At 48.5% G+C, this 20,683-nt stretch overlaps 1 protein-coding gene across 5 annotated transcripts in view; it reads right to left on the bottom strand.

Moving 5' to 3' along the window:
* The window catches only part of MYO9A (myosin IXA), a 220,181-nt gene that overhangs the window by 83,375 nt on the left and 116,123 nt on the right, over window positions 1–20,683 (bottom strand). For all 5 annotated transcript variants that reach the window (XM_063926498.1, XM_063926497.1, XM_063926501.1 and 2 more), the window contains 5 exons: window positions 18,774–18,849; window positions 18,464–18,613; window positions 18,127–18,166; window positions 17,856–17,978; window positions 17,668–17,748 (listed from right to left, as the gene is read on the bottom strand). In XM_063926498.1, the coding sequence (XP_063782568.1) occupies window positions 17,668–17,748; window positions 17,856–17,978; window positions 18,127–18,166; window positions 18,464–18,613; window positions 18,774–18,849 (470 nt within the window). The remainder of the gene's footprint in view (window positions 1–17,667; window positions 17,749–17,855; window positions 17,979–18,126; window positions 18,167–18,463; window positions 18,614–18,773; window positions 18,850–20,683) is intronic.

The raw sequence follows: 20,683 nt of genomic DNA, 5'->3' as shown, positions 1-20,683 counted from the left end.
CCAGCTGAAATTCCTCTGTTGGGGCCTTATTGGCCTCACACCAAGCAACATATTTCCGTCATATGCGGTGATAATGTTTTACAGTTACATCTTTCCTGGCTTTAATCAGCGTAGGAATGACATCCTCCGGAATGCCTTTCTCCTTTAGGATCCGGTGTTCAACCGCCATGCCGTCAAACGCAGCCGCGGTAAGTCTTGGAACAGACAGGGCCCCTGCTGCAGCAGGTCCTGTCTGAGCGGCAGAGGCCATGGGTCCTCTGAGATCATCTCTTGAAGTTCCGGGTACCACGCTCTTCTTGGCCAATCCGGAACCACGAGTATTGTCCTTACTCCTCGTTTTCTTATTATTCTCAGTACCTTTGGTATGAGAGGCAGAGGAGGGAACACATAAACCGACTGGTACACCCACGGTGTCACTAGAGCGTCCACCGCTATCGCCTGAGGGTCCCTTGACCTGGCGCAATATCTCTCTAGTTTTATGTTTAGGCGGGACGCCATCATGTCCACCTGTGGCCGTTCCCAACGATTTACAATCAGTGTGAAGACTTCTGGATGAAGTCCCCACTCTCCCGGGTGGAGATCGTGTCTGCTGAGGAAGTCTGCTTCCCAGTTGTCCACTCCCGGAATGAACACTGCTGACAGTGCTAACACGTGATTTTCCGCCCATCGGAGAATCCTTGTGGCTTCTGCCATCGCCGTCCTGCTTCTTGTGCCGCCCTGTCGGTTTACATGGGCGACTGCTGTGATGTTGTCTGATTGGATCAGTACCGGCTGGTTTTGAAGCAGGGATTTTGCCTGACTTAGGGCATTGTAAATGGCCCTCAGTTTGGTTTCAGGAGGTTTCTGACTAGAGACGACAGCTCCATGGCTTTTTCCTCTGGGAGAAACACTTTTTTCTGGACTGTGTCCAGAATCATTCCCAGGAACAGTAGACGTGTCGTCGGAACCAGCTGTGACTTTGGAATATTTAGAATCCAACCGTGCTGGTGTAGCACCTCCTGAGATAGTGCTACTCCTACCAACAACTGCTCCTTGGATCTCGCCTTTATTAGGAGATCGTCCAAGTATGGGATAATTAAAACTCCCTTTTTTCGAAGGAGTATCATCATTTCCGCCATTACCTTGGTAAACACCCTCGGTGCCGTGGACAGACCAAACGGCAGCGTCTGGAATTGGTAATGGCAATTCTGTACCGCAAATCTGAGGTACTCCTGGTGAGGATGGTAAATGGGGACATGCAGGTAAGCATCCTTGATGTCCAGGGATACCATGTAATCCCCCTCGTCTAGACTTGCAATAACCGCCCTGAGCGATTCCATCTTGAACTTGAATTTTTTTATGTATGTGTTTAAGGATTTCAAATTTAAAATGGGTCTCACCGAACCGTCCGGTTTCGGTACCACAAACAGTGTGGAATAGTAACCCCGTCCTTGTTGAAGTAGGGGCACCTTGACTATCACGCGCTGGGAATACAGCTTGTGAATTGCCTCTAGCACAGCCTCCCTGTCCGAGGGAGTTGCTGGCAAGGCTGATTTGAGGAAACGGCGGGGGGGGGGGAGACGCCTCGAATTCCAGCTTGTACCCCTGAGATACTACTTGAAAGATCCAGGGATCCACCTGTGAGCGAGCCCACTGATCGCTGACATTTTTGAGGCGGCCCCCCACCGTACCTGGCTCCGCCTGTGGAGCCCCACCGTCATGCGGCGGACTTGGAAGAAGCGGGGGAGGACTTTTGCTCCTGGGAACTAGCTGTTTGTTGCAGCCTTTTTCCCCTACCTCTGCCTCTGGACAGAAAAGACCCGCCTTTTCCTCGCCTGTTTTTCTGGGTCCGAAAGGACTGTACCTGATAAAACAGCGCTTTTTTAGGCTGTGAGGGAACATGGGGTAAAAATGCTGACTTCCCAGCTGTCGCTGTGGAAACGAGGTCCGAGAGACCATCCCCGAATAACTCCTCACCCTTATAAGGCAAAACTTCCATGTGCCTTTTGGAATCTGCATCCCCTGTCCACTGCCGGGTCCATAAGCCTCTCCTAGCAGAAATGGACAATGCACTTATTTTAGATGCCAGCCGGCAGATCTCCCTCTGTGCATCTCTCATGTATAAGACTGAGTCTTTTATATGCTCTATGGTTAGCAGAATGGTGTCCCTGTCTAGGGTGTCAATTTTTCTGACAGGGAATCTGACCACGCAGCTGCAGCACTGCACATCCATGCTGACGCAATAGCTGGTCTAAGTATAATGCCTGTGTGTGTATATATAGACTTCAGGATTGCCTCCTGTTTTCTATCTGCAGGCTCCTTCAGGGCGGCCGTATCCGGAGACGGAAGTGCCACCTTTTTAGACAAACGTGTGAGCGCTTTATCCACCCTAGGAGGTGTTTCCCAACGTGCCCTATCCTCTGGCGGGAAAGGGAACGCCATTAGTAATTTTTTTGAGATTATCAATCTTTTATCAGGGAAAGCCCACGCTTCTTCACACACTTCATTTAATTTTTCAGATGGGGGAAAAACTACGGGTAGTTTTTTCTCCCCAAACATAATACCCTTTTTTGTGGTACCTGGGTTTAAATCTGAAATGTGTAACACCTCTTTCATTGCCTCAATCATGCAGCGAATGGCCTTAGTGGACATTAGATTAGACTCATCGTCGTCGACACTGGTATCAGTATCCGTGTCGACATCTGGGTCTGCCATCTGAGGTAGCGGGCGTTTTAGAGCCCCTGATGGCCTTTGAGACACCTGGGCAGGCACAAGCTGAGAAGCCGGCTGTCCCGCATTTGGCATGTCGTCAAATTTTTTGTGTAAGGAGTCGACACTTGCACGTAATTCCTTCCATAAAACCATCCACTCAGGTGTCTGCCCCGCAGGGGGTGACATCACTTCTACAGGCATCTGCTCCGCCTCCACATAATTTTCCTCCTCAAACATGTCGACACAGCCGTACCGACACACCGCACACACACCGGGAATGCTCTAAACAGAGGACAGGACCCCACAGAAGCCCTTTGGGGAGACAGAGAGAGAGTATGCCAGCACACACCAGAGCGCTATATACTGCGCCTAAATTTAGTGCCCCCCCCTCTCTTTTTTACCCTGTTTCTGTAGTGTAGACTGCAGGGGAGAGCCAGGGAGCTTCCTTCCAGCGGAACTGTGAGGGAAAAATGGCGCCAGTGTGCTGAGGGGGATAGCTCCGCCCCTTTTTTGCGGACTATTCTCCCGCTTTTTTAAGGATTCTGGCAGGGGTAATTATCACATATATAGCCTCTGGGGCTATATATTGTGATTGTTTTGCCAGCCAAGGTGTTTTTATTGCTGCTCAGGGCGCCCCCCCCCAGCGCCCTGCACCCTCAGTGACTGGAGTGTGAAGTGTGTATGAGAAGCAATGGCGCACAGCTGCAGTGCTGTGCGCTACCTTGGAGAAGACAGAAGTCTTCATGCCGCCGATTTTCCGGACTTCTTCTTGCTTCTGGCTCTGTAAGGGGGACGGCGGCGCGGCTCCGGGGCCGAACACCAAGGCCAGTTCCATGCGGTCGGTCCCTCTGGAGCTAATGGTGTCCAGTAGCCTAAGAAGCCCAAGCTAGCTGCAAGCAGGTAGGTTCGCTTCTTCTCCCCTTAGTCCCTCGTTGCAGTGAGCCTGTTGCCAGCAGGTCTCACTGTAAAATAAAAAACCTAAAATATACTTTCTTCTAAGAGCTCAGGAGAGCCCCTAGTGTGCATCCAGCTCGGCCGGGCACAAAAATCTAACTGGGGCTTGGAGGAGGGTCATAGTGGGAGGAGCCAGTGCACACCAGGTAGTCTAAAAGCTTTCTTTTAGTTGTGCCCAGACTCCTGCGGAGCCGCTATTCCCCATGGTCCTTTCGGAGTTCCCAGCATCCACTAGGACGTTAGAGAAAATTTGGGAGTGAGATAAGGGGCTGGGTCAGGGAGAGTAGAATGTTGTCAGCGAAGAAGGAGATTTTAGGATCGATACAGCCTACTTGTATACCGTGTATATTTGGATGAGCTCTAATTTGAGAAGCGAGGGTTCGATAATGAGGGCAAATATTAGCGGTGAGAGAGGGCATCCCTGACGTGTACCATTTGAGATGCGGACCGGAGCAGATGGGGCGCCATTGATTAAGACTGTGGCAGAGGGGGCGGAGTATAGTGCCAGGACACCAGTGAGAAAGCCACCAGACAAGCCGTAGGCCTCGAGGGCGGCCCTCAGAAAACTCCAGGAGATCCGGTCAAATGCTTTTCAGCATCTAAGGAGAGCATGATAGTGGGGGATCCCCTGGAATTCGAGATGTGTATAAGATCAATAGCACGTCTGGTGTTATCCCTCGCCTGGCGGCCCGGGATAAACCCCACCTGGTCGTAATGGACAAGGGAAGGGAGATACGGGTTAAGGCGGTTGGCTAGGATTTTAGCGAAAATTTTCAGGTCCAGGTTCAAGAGAGATATAGATCGGTAGCTAGCGCAGTTAAGGGTATCCTTGCCTTCCTTAGGGATCACCACTATTCTAGCCTCCAACATCTCAGGAGGAAAGGAGTCGCCATGGACAATCCTATTAAACAGGGACTGAAGGTGGGGGGAGAGAAGATCGGAGAATTTTTTGTAGTAAAGAGCCGTGAACCCGTCCGGGCCCGGGGATTTACCAATTTTTTGCACGAGTATAGTCTGGGCAATTTCTTCCACCGAGATCTCACTGTTAAGATGGTCCATGGCGTCCAGAGGCAATCTAGGCAAGTTAGAAGCCGAAAGAAAATGAGAGACTAGGTCAGGGTGGGACAGAGAGGAAGAACCAGGTGAGGGGGGTGGAAGGTTGTACAAGTCAGTGTAGTAGGATTGAAAGGCGGCCCTAATGGCAGTGGGGTCATGAACTAGCTGGTTGAGAGAGTTTCTGATAGAGATAATATTAGTTTTGGCTCTCGTGGAACGGAGTCGTGGCGCTAGGATCTTGTCTGCCTTGTCTCCCTTCTCGTAAAAAGACTGGCGAAGCCATTTGAGATGTTTGGCCACCCGTCTGGAGAGAAGGAGATCAAGTTCTGCTTTGACAGTACGGAGTTCAGACAAGATAGCCTGGTCGGAGGACGCTTTATGCTGGGCCTCGAGTGTGTGGAGTTTAATAGAGAGTTTGTTGAACTGAGTGAGGGACTGTTTCTTGGTTTTTGAGGCCAGGCTGATAATGTGCCCACGAAGAACTGCCTTGTGTGCCAGCCAGAGAGTGGACCTAGAAATGTCAGGGGAATCGTTCAGGGTAAAAATAAGAATTTACTTACCGATAATTCTATTTCTCGTAGTCCGTAGTGGATGCTGGGGACTCCGTCAGGACCATGGGGAATAGCGGCTCCGCAGGAGACAGGGCACAAAAGTAAAAGCTTTTGGATCAGGTGGTGTGCACTGGCTCCTCCCCCTATGACCCTCCTCCAAGCCTCAGTTAGGATACTGTGCCCGGACGAGCGTACACAATAAGGAAGGATTTTGAATCCCGGGTAAGACTCATACCAGCCACACCAATCACACTGTACAACCTGTGATCTGAACCCAGGTAACAGCATGATAACAGCGGAGCCTCTGAAAAGATGGCTCACAACAATAATAACCCGATTTTTGTAACAATAACTATGTACAAGTATTGCAGACAATCCGCACTTGGGATGGGCGCCCAGCATCCACTACGGACTACGAGAAATAGAATTATCGGTAAGTAAATTCTTATTTTCTCTAACGTCCTAAGTGGATGCTGGGGACTCCGTCAGGACCATGGGGATTATACCAAAGCTCCCAAACGGGCGGGAGAGTGCGGATGACTCTGCAGCACCGAATGAGAGAACTCCAGGTCCTCCTCAGTCAGGGTGTGCCCCTGACCAAGTATCAGCTCGGCAAAGTTGTAAAGCCGAGAGCCCTCGGGCAGCCGCCCAAGATGAGCCCACCTTCCTTGTGAAATGGGCATTTACATATTTTGGCTGTGGCAGGCCTGCCACAGAATGTGCAAGCTGAATTGTACTACACATCCAACTAGCAATAGTCTGCTTAGAAGCAAGAGCACCCAGTTTGTTGGGTGCATACAGGATAACAGCAAGTCAGTTTTCCTGACTCCAGCCGTCCTGGAAACCGATATTTTCAGGGCCCTGACAACATCTAGCAACTTGGAGTCCTCCAAGTCCCTAGTAGCCGCAGGTACCACAATAAGCTGGTTCAGGTGAAACGCTGACACCACCTTAGGGAGAAACTGGGGACGAGTCCGCAGCTCTGCCCTGTCCGAATGGACAATCAGATATGGGCTTTTGTGAGACAAAGCCGCCAATTCCGACACTCGCCTGGCCGAGGCCAGGGCCAACATCATGGTCACTTTCCATGTGAGATATTTCAAATCCACAGATTTGAGCGGTTTAAACCAATGTGATTTGAGGAATCCCAGAACTACGTTGAGATCCCACAGTGCCACTGGAGGCACAAAAGGGGGTTGTATATGCAGTACTCCCTTGACAAACTTCTGGACTTCAGGAACTGAAGCCAATTCTTCTGGAAGAAAATCGACAGGGCCGAAATTTGAACCTTAATGGACCCCAATCTGAGGCCCATAGACACTCCTGTTTGCAGGAAATGCAGGAATCGACCGAGTTGAAATTTCTTCGTGGAGCCTTCCTGGCCTCACACCACGCAACATATTTTCGCCACATGTGGTGATAATGTTGTGCGGTCAAGTCCTTCCTGGCTTTGACCAGGGTAGGAATGACCTCTTCCGGAATGCCTTTTTCCCTTAGGATCCGGCGTTCAACCGCCATGCCGTCAAACGCAGCCGCGGTAAGTCTTGGAACAGACATGGTACTTGCTGAAACAAGTCCCTTCTTAGCGGCAGAGGCCATGAGTCCTCTGTGAGCATCTCTTGAAGTTCCGGGTACCAAGTCCTTCTTGGCCAATCCGGAGCCACGAGTATAGTTCTTACTCCTCTACGTCTTATAATTCTCAATACCTTGGGTATGAGAAGCAGAGGAGGTAAGACATACACCGACTGGTACACCCACGGTGTTACCAGAACGTCCACAGCTATTGCCTGAGGGTCTTTTGACCTGGCGCAATACTTGTCCAGTTTTTTGTTCAGGCGGGACGCCATCATGTCCACCTTTTGTCTTTCCCAACGGTTCACAATCATGTGGAAGACTTCCCGATGAAGTCCCCACTCTCCCGGGTGGAGGTTGTGCTGAGGAAGTCTGCTTCCCAGTTGTCCACTACCGGAATGAACACTGCTGACAGTGCTATCACATGATTTTCCGCCCAGCGAAAAATCCTTGCAGTTTCTGCCATTGCCCTCCTGCTTCTTGTGCCGCCCTGTCTGTTTACATGGGCGACTGCCGTGTTGTTGTCCCACTGGATCAATACCGGCTGACCTTGAAGCAGAGGTCTTGCTAAGCTTAGAGCATTGTAAATTGCCCTTAGCTCCAGTATATTTATGTGGAGAAAAGTCTCCAGACTTGATCACACTCCCTGGAAATTTTTTCCTTGTGTGACTGCTCCCCAGCCTCTCAGGCTGGCCTCCGTGGTCACCAGCATCCAATCCTGAATGCCGAATCTGCGGCCCTCTAGAAGATGAGCACTCTGTAACCACCACAGGAGAGACACCCTTGTCCTTGGAGATAGGGTTATCCGCTGATGCATCTGAAGATGCGATCCGGACCATTTGTCCAGCAGATCCCACTGAAAAGTTCTTGCGTGGAATCTGCCGAATGGAATCGCTTCGTAATAAGCCACCATTTTTCCCAGGACTCTTGTGCAATGATGCACTGACACTTTTCCTGGTTTTAGGAGGTTCCTGACTAGCTCGGATAACTCCCTGGCTTTCTCCTCCGGGAGAAACACCTTTTTCTGGACTGTGTCCAGAACCATCCCTAGGAACAGCAGACGTGTCGTCGGAAACGGTTGTGATTTTGGATATTTAAAATCCACCCGTGCTGTCGTAGAACTACTTGAGATAGTGCTACTCCGACTTCCAACTGTTCTCTGGACCCTGCCCTTATCAGGAGATCGTCCAAGTAAGGGATAATTAAAACGCCTTTTCTTTGAAGAAGAATCATCATTTCGGCCATTACTTTGGTAAAGACCCGGGGTGCCGTGGACAATCCAAACGGCAGCGTCTGAAACTGATAGTGACAGTTCCGTACCACGAACCTGAGGTACCCTTGGTGAGAAGGACAATTTGGGACATGGAGGTAAGCAACCTTGATGTCCAGGGACACCCTATTGGTTCGCTATCACTGCTCTGAGTGACTCCATCTTGATTTGAACCTTTGTATGTAAGTGTTCAAAGATTATCCATTTAGAATAGGTCTCACCGAGCCGTCCGGCTTCAGTACCACAATATAGTGTGGAATAATACCCCTTTCCTTGTTGTAGGAGGGGTACTTTGATTATCACCTGCTGGGAATACAGCTTGTGAATTGTTTCCAATACTGCCTCCCTGTCGGAGGAAGACGTTGGTAAAACAGACATCAGGAGCCTGCGAGGGGGAGACGTCTCGAATCTCCAATCTGTACCCCTGGGATACTACTTGTAGGATCCAGGGGTCCACTTGCGAGTGAGCCCACTACGCGCTGAAACTCTTGAGACGACCCCCCACCGCACCTGAGTCCGCTTGTACGGCCCCAGCGTCATGCTGAGGACTTAGTAGAAGCGGTGGAGGGCTCTGTTCCTGGGAATGGGCTGCCTGCTGCAGTCTTCTTCCCTTTCCTCTATCCCTGGGCAGATATGACTGGCCTTTTGCCCGCTTGCCCTTATGGGGACGAAAGGACTGAGGCTGAAAAGACGGTGTCTTTTTCTGCTGAGATGTGACTTGGGGTAAAAAAGGTGGATTTTCCAGCTGTTGCCGTGGCCACCAGGTCCGATGGACCGACCCCAAATAACTCCTCCCCTTTATACGGCAATACTTCCATGTGCCGTTTGGAATCTGCATCACCTGACCACTGTCGTGTCCATAAACATCTTCTGGCAGATATGGACATCGCACTTACTCTTGATGCCAGAGTGCAAATATCCCTCTGTGCATCTCGCATATATAGAAATGCATCCTTTAAATGCTCTATAGTCAATAAAATACTGTCCCTGTCAAGGGTATCAATATTTTCAGTCAGGGAATCCGACCAAGCCACCCCAGCGCTGCACATCCAGGTTGAGGCGATCGCTGGTCGCAGTATAACACCAGTATGTGTGTATATACCTTTTTAGGATATTTTCCAGCCTCTCAGCTGGCTCCTTGAGGGCGGCCCTATCTGGAGACGGTACCGCCACTTGTTTTGATAAGCGTGTGAGCGCCTTATCCACCCTAAAGGGTGTTTCTGGCGGGAAAAGGTATACCGCCAATAATTTTCTATCGGGGGAAACCCACTCATCATCACACACTTCATTTAATTTATCTGATTCAGGAAAAACTACAGGTAGTTTTTTCACACCCCACATAATACCCTTCTTTGTGGTACTTGTAGTATCAGAAATATGTAACACCTCCTTCATTGCCCTTAACATGTAACGTGTGGCCCTAAAGGAAAATACGTTTGTTTTTTCACCGTCGACACTGGAGTCAGTGTCCGTGTCTGTGTCGACCGACTGAGGTAAATGAGCGTTTTACAGCCCCTGACGGTGTTTGAGACGCCTGGACAGGTACTAATTTGTTTGCCGGCCGTCTCATGTCGTCAACCGACCTTGCAGCGTGTTGACATTATCACGTAATTCCTTAATTAAGCCATCCATTCCGGTGTCGACTCCCTAGAGAGTGACATCACCATTTCAGGCAATTGCTCCGCCTCCTCACCAACATCGTCCTCATACATGTCGACACACACGTACCGACACACAGCACACACACAGGGAATGCTCTGATAGAGGACAGGACCCTACTAGCCCTTTGGGGAGACAGAGGGAGAGTTTGCCAGCACACACCAAAAACGCTATAATTATACAGGGACAACCTTTATATAAGTGTTTTTCCCTTATAGCATTTTAATATATATATATACATATCGCCAAATAAGTGCCCCCCCTCTCTGTTTTAACCCTGTTTCTGTAGTGCAGTGCAGGGGAGAGCCTGGGAGCCTTCCCACCAGCATTTCTGTGAGGGAAAATGGCGCTGTGTGCTGAGGAGAATAGGCCCCGCCCCCTTTTCGGCGGGCTTCTTCTCCCGTTTTTCTGAGACCTGGCAGGGGTTAAATACATCCATATAGCCCCCAGGGGCTATATGTGATGTATTTTTAGCCAGAATAAGGTACTATCATTGCTGCCCAGGGCGCCCCCCCCCAGCGCCCTGCACCCTCAGTGACCGCTGCTATGAAGTGTGCTGACAACAATGGCGCACAGCTGCAGTGCTGTGCGCTACCTTATGAAGACTGAAGAGTCTTCTGCCGCCGGTTTCTGGACCTCTTCACTTTTCGGCATCTGCAAGGGGGTCGGCGGCGCGGCTCCGGGACGAACCCCAGGGTGAGACCTGTGTTCCGACTCCCTCTGGAGCTAATGGTGTCCAGTAGCCTAAGAAGCCAATCCATCCTGCACGCAGGTGAGTTCACTTCTCTCCCCTAAGTCCCTCGTAGCAGTGAGCCTGTTGCCAGCAGGACTCACTGAAAATAAAAAACCTAACAAAACTTTTACTCTAAGCAGCTCTTTAGGAGAGCCACCTAGATTGCACCCTTCTCGGCCGGGCACAAAATCTTAACTGAGGCTTGGAGGAGGGTCATAGGGGGAGGAGCCAGTGCACACCACCTGATCCAAAAGCTTTTACTTTTGTGCCCTGTCTCCTGCGGAGCCGCTATTCCCCATGGTCCTGACGGAGTCCCCAGCATCCACTTAGGACGTTAGAGAAATAGTCTGAAATCTTGTCCCGAAGATGGGAACGTATCTCCGGGTTGTGAAGGAGGGAGTCGTTAAGACGCCATGTCATGGGGCGGGGGCGTGAGAGCAGACCCGAGAGGTCGCAAGAGATAGGGGCATGATCAGACCAGATCAGTGGGTGTTTATGGGCAGCGTGGAGATTCAAGGCAAGATCATGGCTGAGCAGGACCATATCAATGCGGGAGTAGGAGTTATGAGGAGCAGAATAAAAGGTATAGTCACGTGCAGAGGGGTCTTTTATCCTCCAGGAGTCGTAGAGAAGCTGGGATCGCATGAGATGGAGGAGGGATCTAGAGCGGAGGGAGTCCGACGGGGAAGCAGTGGGGAGAGAGGGAGAGCGGTCTATCTTTGGATTTAAAACAGAGTTAAAGTCCCCAGCAAGTATGAGGTCGCCTTGCCGGACTCGAGTAAGGAGAGCATCTAGCTTTGCAAAGAATAGTTCCCGTCGTTGGTTAGGGGCATAGACGTTAGCTAGGGTGCATAGTTTGTTGTTAAGTTTCCCCACTAAAACAAGAAACCGGCCATCCTTGTTGGCATGGGAATCTAGAAGCTCAAAGGTGAGGTGACGGGCGAATAAAATCGCGACCCCCCGCTTCTTGGCTGAATGATCACAGGCATGGAAAGAATCAGGGTATGGTTTACATTGCAGCGTAGGGTGGGAGTTATGTAGGAAGTGGGTCTCCTGGAGAAATACCAGGTCGCCTTTATGGAGTTTAAGGGAGGCAAAGAGCTTACCTCTCTTTTGAGGGCTATTCAGGCCCTTCACATTAAAAGAGAGTACCCGGAGACCCATGGGCAAGCAACAAAGAGGTAGGCAGAATAGAAGGAGTGTAGAACACTGAAAGTAGGGGAAGGAAGAAGAGAGATAGAGAAGGAGGATACAAAGCGAGAGACAACGTGGTCAGAAAGGAGGGAGGAAGGAAAGGAAACCGGGAGGGGTGGGAGGGTGGTTGGTCGTCCGGCAATAGGGGCCAGGACCGGTAGTGCTGACAGGGGGAAGGGATACTAGGTGTCGGGAGGGCACCTAGGTCAGCAAGGGGGCTCAAAGCCCTAAGGGGGTGCGGCATGGGATCCGGATGATGGATCACAAACCACATAGCAATAGGTAGGAGGCAAATCTCCCCTGGGGGTACCTGAGGGAAAAAGCTGGAAAGAAAGCGGAAACAAAAAACAGATGGAGCGCCGGGTCCAGAAAGAAAGGGAAAAGCAGGGGAAAAAACAAACAAAAAACATTATCACTTTTTAGTATATTAACATGTTAAGATTCTAACATTTTAACAAGGGGTAACAACAGAACAATCGAGAATCAACTAAGGGGTCGGGAAATCATGATGTGGGAGATCTAAAGTGAAACAGCTCCCCGGCTAGGGGAGTACAACCAGGAAAGGTCGACACAATTGTAAAGAGAAGGCATTAAATCAGAGAGCTAGAGGTCCATCAGGGAACTGGAGGTGGAGCCAGGGAGGCCGCAGAAGCTGGTACCGTGAACCACTCTGATCGGGGAGGCTGAGTTGAGTTCCGCTGTGTCCGCGGTGGCAGGCATTGAGCAGAAATATCCTGCTCAGCGGCGTGGATACCCAGCTTGGAGAGCAGCGTGTGAGCCTCGGGTAGGTTCCTGGCCGTGAGCAGCTTCCCTTGGTGCCAAACCAGGATACGGAAAGGGAAACCCCAGCGGTACTTGACATTATGACGGGAGAGCAGGGAAGTGACGGGTTTAAAGTCTCTACGTTTGGCCAGGGTGAGCGGGGATAAGTCCTGGAAGATCTGTAGGGGGGCGTTCTGGAAAGTTACAGACCCCAGCCGTCGGGCTTCTCTCATAATGGCCTCTTTCGCATTGAAGTAGTGCAGTCGGAGGATGACATCCCTGGGCTGGGAGGAGTCTTGGGAGCGAGGTCGGAGGGCTCGATGCGCTCGATCCAGGAGAAGATGTTCCTCAGGGGTGTCAGGCGATAGGTGGGCAAAGAGGCGCTTAAGGTAAAGATCAAGGTGGGCCGCTTCGACCTCCTCAGGAATATACCCCAAATCCTCAGGTTATTTCTCCTCGCCCTATTGTCTTGGTCCTCATGCTCCTCCCGCAATTGGGCAACATCTTGGCGGAGTTGATGGAAGTCGGTCTCGACCGTTTGTTGGAACGACACCACATCTTCTACTCGCCGCTCAAGTTGATCCGTTCTGGAGCCAATGTCGGCAATGTCGGATTTCAGGGAGTGGAGAGCCTGAACAGAGGTTTTAACATCCCGCATCTCCTTAAGGAGGGAGAGAAAGTCCCTGCGGGTAAGGGGTGTGAGATCGTCTTCTTCGGTCTCGGAATCGGAGGGACCATGGGGGGGGTTCAGGAGCATCGGGCCTGCTCTTGGCTGGGGTGCTCTTTTTAGTAAGGAATGGTGTGAGGTCGGACCCCTGTGACTTTTTGCCGCCCTTGGGCATCGTGAACATATGAGAAAGGGGGTGGAGAGCAGGGTGGGAGGTAGAGAAGGCGCTCCAGCAGTAAGGCTCAGGACCAGGGTGGGTAAGGCGGGGGCCCTAGAGAAGCATCATGACGTGGCCAGCCGAGCAAGGCGGGTGGGACAGGGCCGGGGAGCCTCGGCAGAGAGGAGGGTCCACGTGGTCCCGGAGAGGAGCCAGGCAGTCAGAGATTGCAGGAGACAGGGCACTCCGGAAGTCCACCCCCGTCCAGGAACAGCAGGGATGAGACCCGGACACGGACCAGCCAGGGACCGGGGCAGCACCGGGACACTCCAGCAACCCACCCCCGTCCAGGATCCGTAGGAGGTGATGCCCGGACACGGACCAGCCAGCGACCGAGGCAGTACAAGGATCAGGCGGCAGGGAAGGGGTGTCTGGCCCCAGCAGCAGCCAGGGACCCCATGGGCACCGAGAGAGCGCTGGTGCCCTCAGTCAGGCTGGAATAGGGGCTCTGGAGGGCCGCAGCAGGGGGACCTCCAGCGCGGGGTCCCGGGCAACAAGGATGCGGCAGAGGCAGCCGAGGGCCCGCGTAAGGTGATAAGCCGAGGAGGGACCCAGCCACAGGCCGCAGCCGAAGGGTTCCCCCTCAGCCTCCAGACAATATCAGCACAGGGGGGCCGGGGAGATGACCCAGGAGGGAGAGGCCATATAGTGCAGGCCCAGGAGAGAACGAGAGCCAGCCCCAGGATAAATTTGCAGGAGGGATGGGGCTATTTTTCGTCTGGTGCCTCACCCAGGGTCCCCAGCGGCCGCCGCCCGCAGGCAGTAAGTGCAAGGCTGCAGTGAGAGGAGGGGGTAGGGAGTTGCACTGCAGGGCCAGGGGATCAGCTCACCTCGGCAGGAGGAAGTGTTACCGGAGCCGAGCGTCCCCTGCGTCCGTCCCCGGCTCCCGAGATCTAAGATGGCCACCGCCGGGACTCCGGAGCTCCCGCGTTCGGCCGTGCCAGCAGCGCCGCCAGCTCCAGCAGGCAGGTGAGGTAAGCCAGCCGCAGGGGTGTGGAGCGGGGGTCCGCCATCCGATGCTCCACGGGAGTGTGCCGCAGGCGGCGGGCAGCGCCGGCCCCAAATCGAGGCCCCGGCTTCAGAGAGGTGGATAGGCCGCAACCCGCGGGAGCCAGTAAACCGGCTGCCCGATTCCGCAGCACTAATCTACCACAGCAGGGGGTCCCCACAGCCGCAGGGGGTAAAGGCAGAGGGGATATAAATAGCAGGGGGGAGAGAAAACGGAGGTTTATTTCCACAGGTAGAGTGGAGCCTCCCGTTCGTGCTGCCACTCCGTTCAGCCTCCAGGCCACGCCCCCTCAACGCAGTCTTAAATTATATCAGTTATCTCTCTTGTCATCTATTTTTCTATTATTCCAGAAAGTGGGTATTTCGCTTATTTTGAGAAAAAATTATTCTGACTCAAACTTGCCCACAGACTGCTACAAGATCTCTCCTCTTCCATGGAGTTTTAAACTTCTGAAGAGGCTTCCCTACACTCGTCATCCTTTCTTTCTTCACACAAACTATTGGGAGTCTCTTCAGTCAGGCTTTCATTCCCAGTCTCCACAGAGACTGCAGTGACAAAGGTGGTCAATGATTTGATAACTTCAATCTAAAAGCCACTATTCACTTTGTTGAAGTTGCCACAGTAAACCTCACACTTTGTATACCAACAAAGTCTTCAGAACACAGTCCTATCCTGGTTTTCATCTTACTGTTTCAGTGTTTGATTCTCTGGATCCACCTACTCTTCCCTTAATCTATCAGTACCACAAGGCTCAATCCAATGCCCCAACTGATGAAATTCCCACCACCAAACAAAAGCTTTCTACCAGACACCTATTTTGGTTGATAACATGACTGTAATGAGTCCTATGCATCCCAGATTCAATCTGTATCCACATTACATACATTTTAGAAATATATTCTAAAATGAATTGGGTTTGGATTATGTCCAGTTAAATGCACAGGCCAAGACTGAGATTTTGCAGCAAGCATGCATACGTGAATAAAACCTGACAGTTAAGGGCCAGGTTAACTTGACTAAAATGATTTTCCAACCTGAGCTTTTGTATGTGTTTTCCAGGCCTACCTCTGATTCCTACATTTATTTTTCATAAAATTGACCAGCTTTTGTCTTCTCTTGCTTGAGGGAATAAGTAAGCTACAATTACACTTAGGGAGATATGCAGCCCCAGGGATTGAGGCAACTTGCTCTGCCCAATTTGTAGTTTTACTTTACGGTGCCCTTTGGGGCAATTTTCCAGGGACAAGATGATAGTATGGATTGCTAGGACAAGGGTCTCGGCTCCATTAGCTTTGCTATTTTCTTGTCTTTTTATGACTGCACAGATCGTTGGTTCTTTATGAGGATGCCATGCTGTTTGTTTCCAAGGAGCTTATGTTGGCCAAAGTTTTGATGGTGCACACTTGGCTAGTCCCTGAAGCACCTTCCCTTTGTGAATGGATTGTATTGGTGAATCATGCAGTGGGACATGAGCATTTTGTTTACATGGAGCAGAATAGCCCTTTACATATGACAGAGTGTGGTATGAATGGTGGAATTATTCAGTTTGTTCTCTTTCTAGGGTGCAACATGAGGCAGCACGTTTGGGGTTTTTGATTTCTAAGCAACTACTGATAGTTCTTCTGTCTGTTTTTTTCTTCTTAGGTCTATCATTGTCTTTTCTTTTTCTTTTTTTTCAAGGTCATATCTCTTTCACGTGCATGGTTTCTATTGGGATTTGCTGAGGGTTACTTAACGCTTCATGATGTAAAGCAATTACTCCCTCTGTATCCTTTTATTACACTCTAGTTAACCTCTATGTCAATAGATATGCCTTGTCGTCTGTATATGTTCTTTTAAGTTAAATACATTGAAAATAAAAATGATCACATAAATTTTTTTCCCAAAATTTACATTAAAAATCCAAAATTCAGATTTGTGTTAAAGCTCGAGGCTACCCTCCTTTTTCACACATGGTAAAGTTGAATTCCCCAATAATCTCCTTCCTTGACAAATGTAATTCCCCCCCTTACTGGTCTTCCCTTAACCAGACCTTTACCCCTACAATCTAGTTTGCTTGCAGTAGTTAGTCTAGTTTTCCTTGCCAAGTATTCTTCCACTGCTCATCTGCATTTTCAGTCCATACTCCTGTATTTTACAATCTAAAATACTTGTACATACAAAATAATGTACAAAATAGCACTAACACCTCTTCCCTTGTCTCAATATATCACACATATAGACCTCTCTGTTCTGCATAACATTTTTCATATTCCCAGTTACAAGATATTTTCTTGATGCAACTACTGTGGAATTCTTTCCCTTGTACAACAAAAAGTTACCAAAGTCTTTAATGCCTTCTAACTGAAAACTCACCTCTTTAAATAAGCCTATCAAATTCCTGAGCTATCTTATAAACCGCCTTAAGGGGGGTACACACAGAGAGATCCGATCTTAAATTCTAAGCAATCTGACTAGATTACTTAGAAATTAAGTACGGATCTCTCCGTGTGTATGCCTCATAGCGATGGCGATGCGTGACCCCGCGCATCGCTATCGGCGGTACTAGATTGGCCTGCATGCTGGCACAATCTAGCACATCGCTCATTTCACCGCTTGGTGAAATGAGCATGTCCCCCCCTCGCTCAGCACACATCGCTCCCCGTGTGTACTGGCCTTTAGGCAATTTTACATTACACACCTCTACACAGTTAAAACCTACATCTAATCTCATTCTATGCTCAAAGAATCCCCTGACCGTCAAATAAACACTACCCCCAATCAGCATCAGTGTCCATGGCAATCTGACCGGACCAATATGCCATGTGTGGTACTTAACCCATGTATCAAACCTCTATTTTCTTATTGATTGTAAACTTGCAAGCCTTCTTATATGTCTGCTAATACATAGCCTTGTATTATTACTGTTTGTTCCTAAGTTTAAAGTACTGTACTGCTAATCGTACAGGCACTAAATAAAAACAAATGTATTAATAACTATAATGGTGGTTCTACATGCACACACACAAGTAGATATAATAAACAAATATATGGTAGTTTGCAATCATATGCATATAGTTTGCAATCCGGCAATCACAAAAACACATACCGGTACATAGCGGATCTGCAATCATACACACAGAAGTAGATGGCAGCACTGCAAATGCGCACACACACACACACACACACACACACACACACACACACACACACACACAAATATGGCAGCTCTGCAATTACACACACACACTTAGACAGCAGCTCTGAAACCGCACGCAAGTAGATGGAAGCTCTACAATCACAAAGAAACAAGAGCATGCAATTACAGCCCCATTTGGGCGAGAGGATATTACCTTTTCTGCATTGGAGCGGATGCATTTCACAAAATAGGGTTCTGCCTGCCCCAGTGTCTCCATCAGCTTGTTTAAGGATGCCTAAAGCATGAAAAAGAAACTTAAGTCTTTCATATACCCTGGCATAGCAAAGAGAATTTGGTGGGCGGAGCGTTCAAGGGACCGACATTAAAGAGTATTCGTCTCACCTGGAACTGAGCACTAATACTTGGTGGCTTCTTCTTCTTGTGCAGATGCAGTAGGGACTTTGTGATGCGATCATGCAGAGTGAGATTGGAGAGATGTTTCAGGGACTTTACATCCAACAGATGCTGAGGATTCATAAACAGAAAAAGTACCGAAAGTTGTTAAATTGTCTATAAAAAAAACACATTTTGAAAACAAATTACTAACAAGTTAAATACAACTGCCTTCAGGAAAATATTGGGAAACATTATTATTAAAATCTGTAGGACTCACCTTGGGAAGGGTAGGTTTGGATTTTGTGTTCTTGTTTCTCCTGAAATAGGAATATTTTTAATTATGCCATAATCTACCATACGTACAAATCCCAAACCTACTTGATGGCACAGTGCTACATTACTATTTTCCTCAATAACTAATTGTAGACAATATAACCACTTGTCTCAAATGCACCAGCATGTTTACAAGATCCTGTGTATGTATACTTCTTCCCTGATGACATATTACCACCAGCTTATTCTGTTAGACCCTAGAAAGAAGTGTCCACAGATGTGAAGTGTCCCTTCCCAAACAAATGTGTTACTCTCACTGTACACACAATGGCCACTCTTACATAAGAATGCCATGGGCTCTCTCCAACAATTTGCTGTCACTGTTGCTGTTCAGATTGGAGCTGGGTGAGCTGATGAAGATTCCACCGCCCTCTAGGTAGGGGCTAGATGATGACAAGCGACCCTGTCGCCGTGTTGCCCAGGTCAGCTCTCTAAAACACAATAGCACAGTATAAAAAAAAATCTATTTTGAAAAAGAATAAAAAAGGTAATATATGACACAGCTGTATTAAGCAGGCAATAGAGAAGAAAATAAAAAGAGGGATAAACAAAATAAACAGACAAATAACTACAAGTTCTGCATTCACTTACCGCGGGCTTCTTTCTTGTATGGTATTTACTCCTTGTAGATCAGACAGAGGGGTGCGAGGAGTCCTACGGGGAATATCTGGAAGAAGATAGTACCTTTAGATTCCAAATGAGCATGACTAGGAGGAACCACAGTCCTCCAACAGATAATGGTGTACCTGCTCTTTTATAACTAGTACTGTGTGTTTTGTCTGTGTTTATGGACTTCTGCAGGTGTGTGCGCTTGTGTCTTTCTCTTCTCTCTCTAGCAGTACTAATGTGCAATAGATACAGTACATGTGCCAATGTCATATCAGAATATCAATTTAGAGAACTCTGATTTAGCAACTTTATGTAGTCATGTGTTTTTGAAAATGTTAGGAACATGCCCAGGTGACCAGTTCTTGCAGCTCCATACTTTTCCTGCATACTGAAAATGGTGGTAGGAACACAAGGACATTAATATATGCATGGCAAGGGTAGCAGGCAACATTAGGGAGTGAAAGAGCAAGACAATAACCAGCAGGCCTGTAAGGAATGACACATGCGTTCTCATGATGTCACATGCCAGAAAGAGAGTGGTAAATATATTAGAGACATAGGTAGGTGTAAAGAGGAACATGCAAAAAATTAGTTAAGTTACAAACGCTGCAATAATGAAACCTAGAGCAAGAACCATTAGCAATCTGTTCTCTGCACCCCATCCCTACCATCTGCATAGAGTCCCTTACTATGCCCTGTTCTAAGAACAGAAAAAATAAGAATTAGGGGTCCTGTAACATAACATGGAATTAGATACAAATGTTGCCTCATACTTGCAAGATGTTTTGCTCATAAATAAACAAAAAAAAAACCCAAAACATTATTTTCTTTATCCTCTAGTCTAGACCTGCACATGTCTAGTAGAGGAAAGCCTTACCTACACTGTCTTTATGCAAAAGGGAAATGTTAACCAGTGCTGCAATTTAAATGTACTACTGCATTCTAAACGAAGCAAGGTGATCAGACCTATTCTACGTCCCACAATGCTACTGTAGTTATGCATAGATGTTACTGCAGCCTCATGCACACCTTTCAGACAGTGTTTTCTTCTCATTCACGGGTCTAAATTAGTACAAGCCGATGAAGTCGGTTCATTTCTGGTTGACTGTAAGCAGGTGACTGGGGGCATCAACTAACTGTACTAACACATCAGTAACAAAGACTTGTTCTAACATTTCATAAATCTAACTCTACCGTGGAACGGTCACATTTAAACTCATCATCTGGGTAATGTGATAGAGACAGCGTTAATCAATGCAAACTGTATGGACACTTGAAAGGTTATAATTTCTAAATTCTATAATGTTCAGACATTAAAAGAATTCCCTTCAGATTACGGACAGCTGGCAGTACAACACATTTGGCAACCATGACACTACTTATCCACCTATGCAGCCTGTTGCAGGAAAATCAATGAAAGGTAGATTTATGAGGGCTAAAGTAAATACAATAAACATAACTTATGTATAATCATGGTGCAAGCTGGCGCTGGTGCGCAGGGATTTCTGTAAAAAATGTGCTGAATTGCAAAGCAAGATAGAGGTGTTTGTGGAAGGGATGACATTTGCACCATTTAGGTCACTTCTCATCCTTCTCCTGCCAGGGGCAGTTGTGAAGCACATTTATAGCAATGCAACAAAATAAACGTTTCTGAGACACAAATGTGCCAAATGTAATCTCTGTGGATGCATCACTATAAAAGCGTTGGAAGTACCATTTATATGAAAAGATGTTAAAATGCCATTGTAATCCACTTCATAAATGAGGTCCACAGCTTGAATGTGTTAAGTTACATGAATCCTATCTAGCATTCTCTGTAATAAAACACCACTCTCTAAATAAAAATACATCTATAGGGATTTATGCTCTATAATAATTTGGAAGACAGTCCC

This window comes from Pseudophryne corroboree, chromosome 6 (assembly GCF_028390025.1).
Source record: "Pseudophryne corroboree isolate aPseCor3 chromosome 6, aPseCor3.hap2, whole genome shotgun sequence".
Taxonomy (NCBI): Eukaryota; Metazoa; Chordata; class Amphibia; order Anura; family Myobatrachidae; genus Pseudophryne; species Pseudophryne corroboree.
This window is presented reverse-complemented; position numbering and strand designations above follow the sequence as displayed.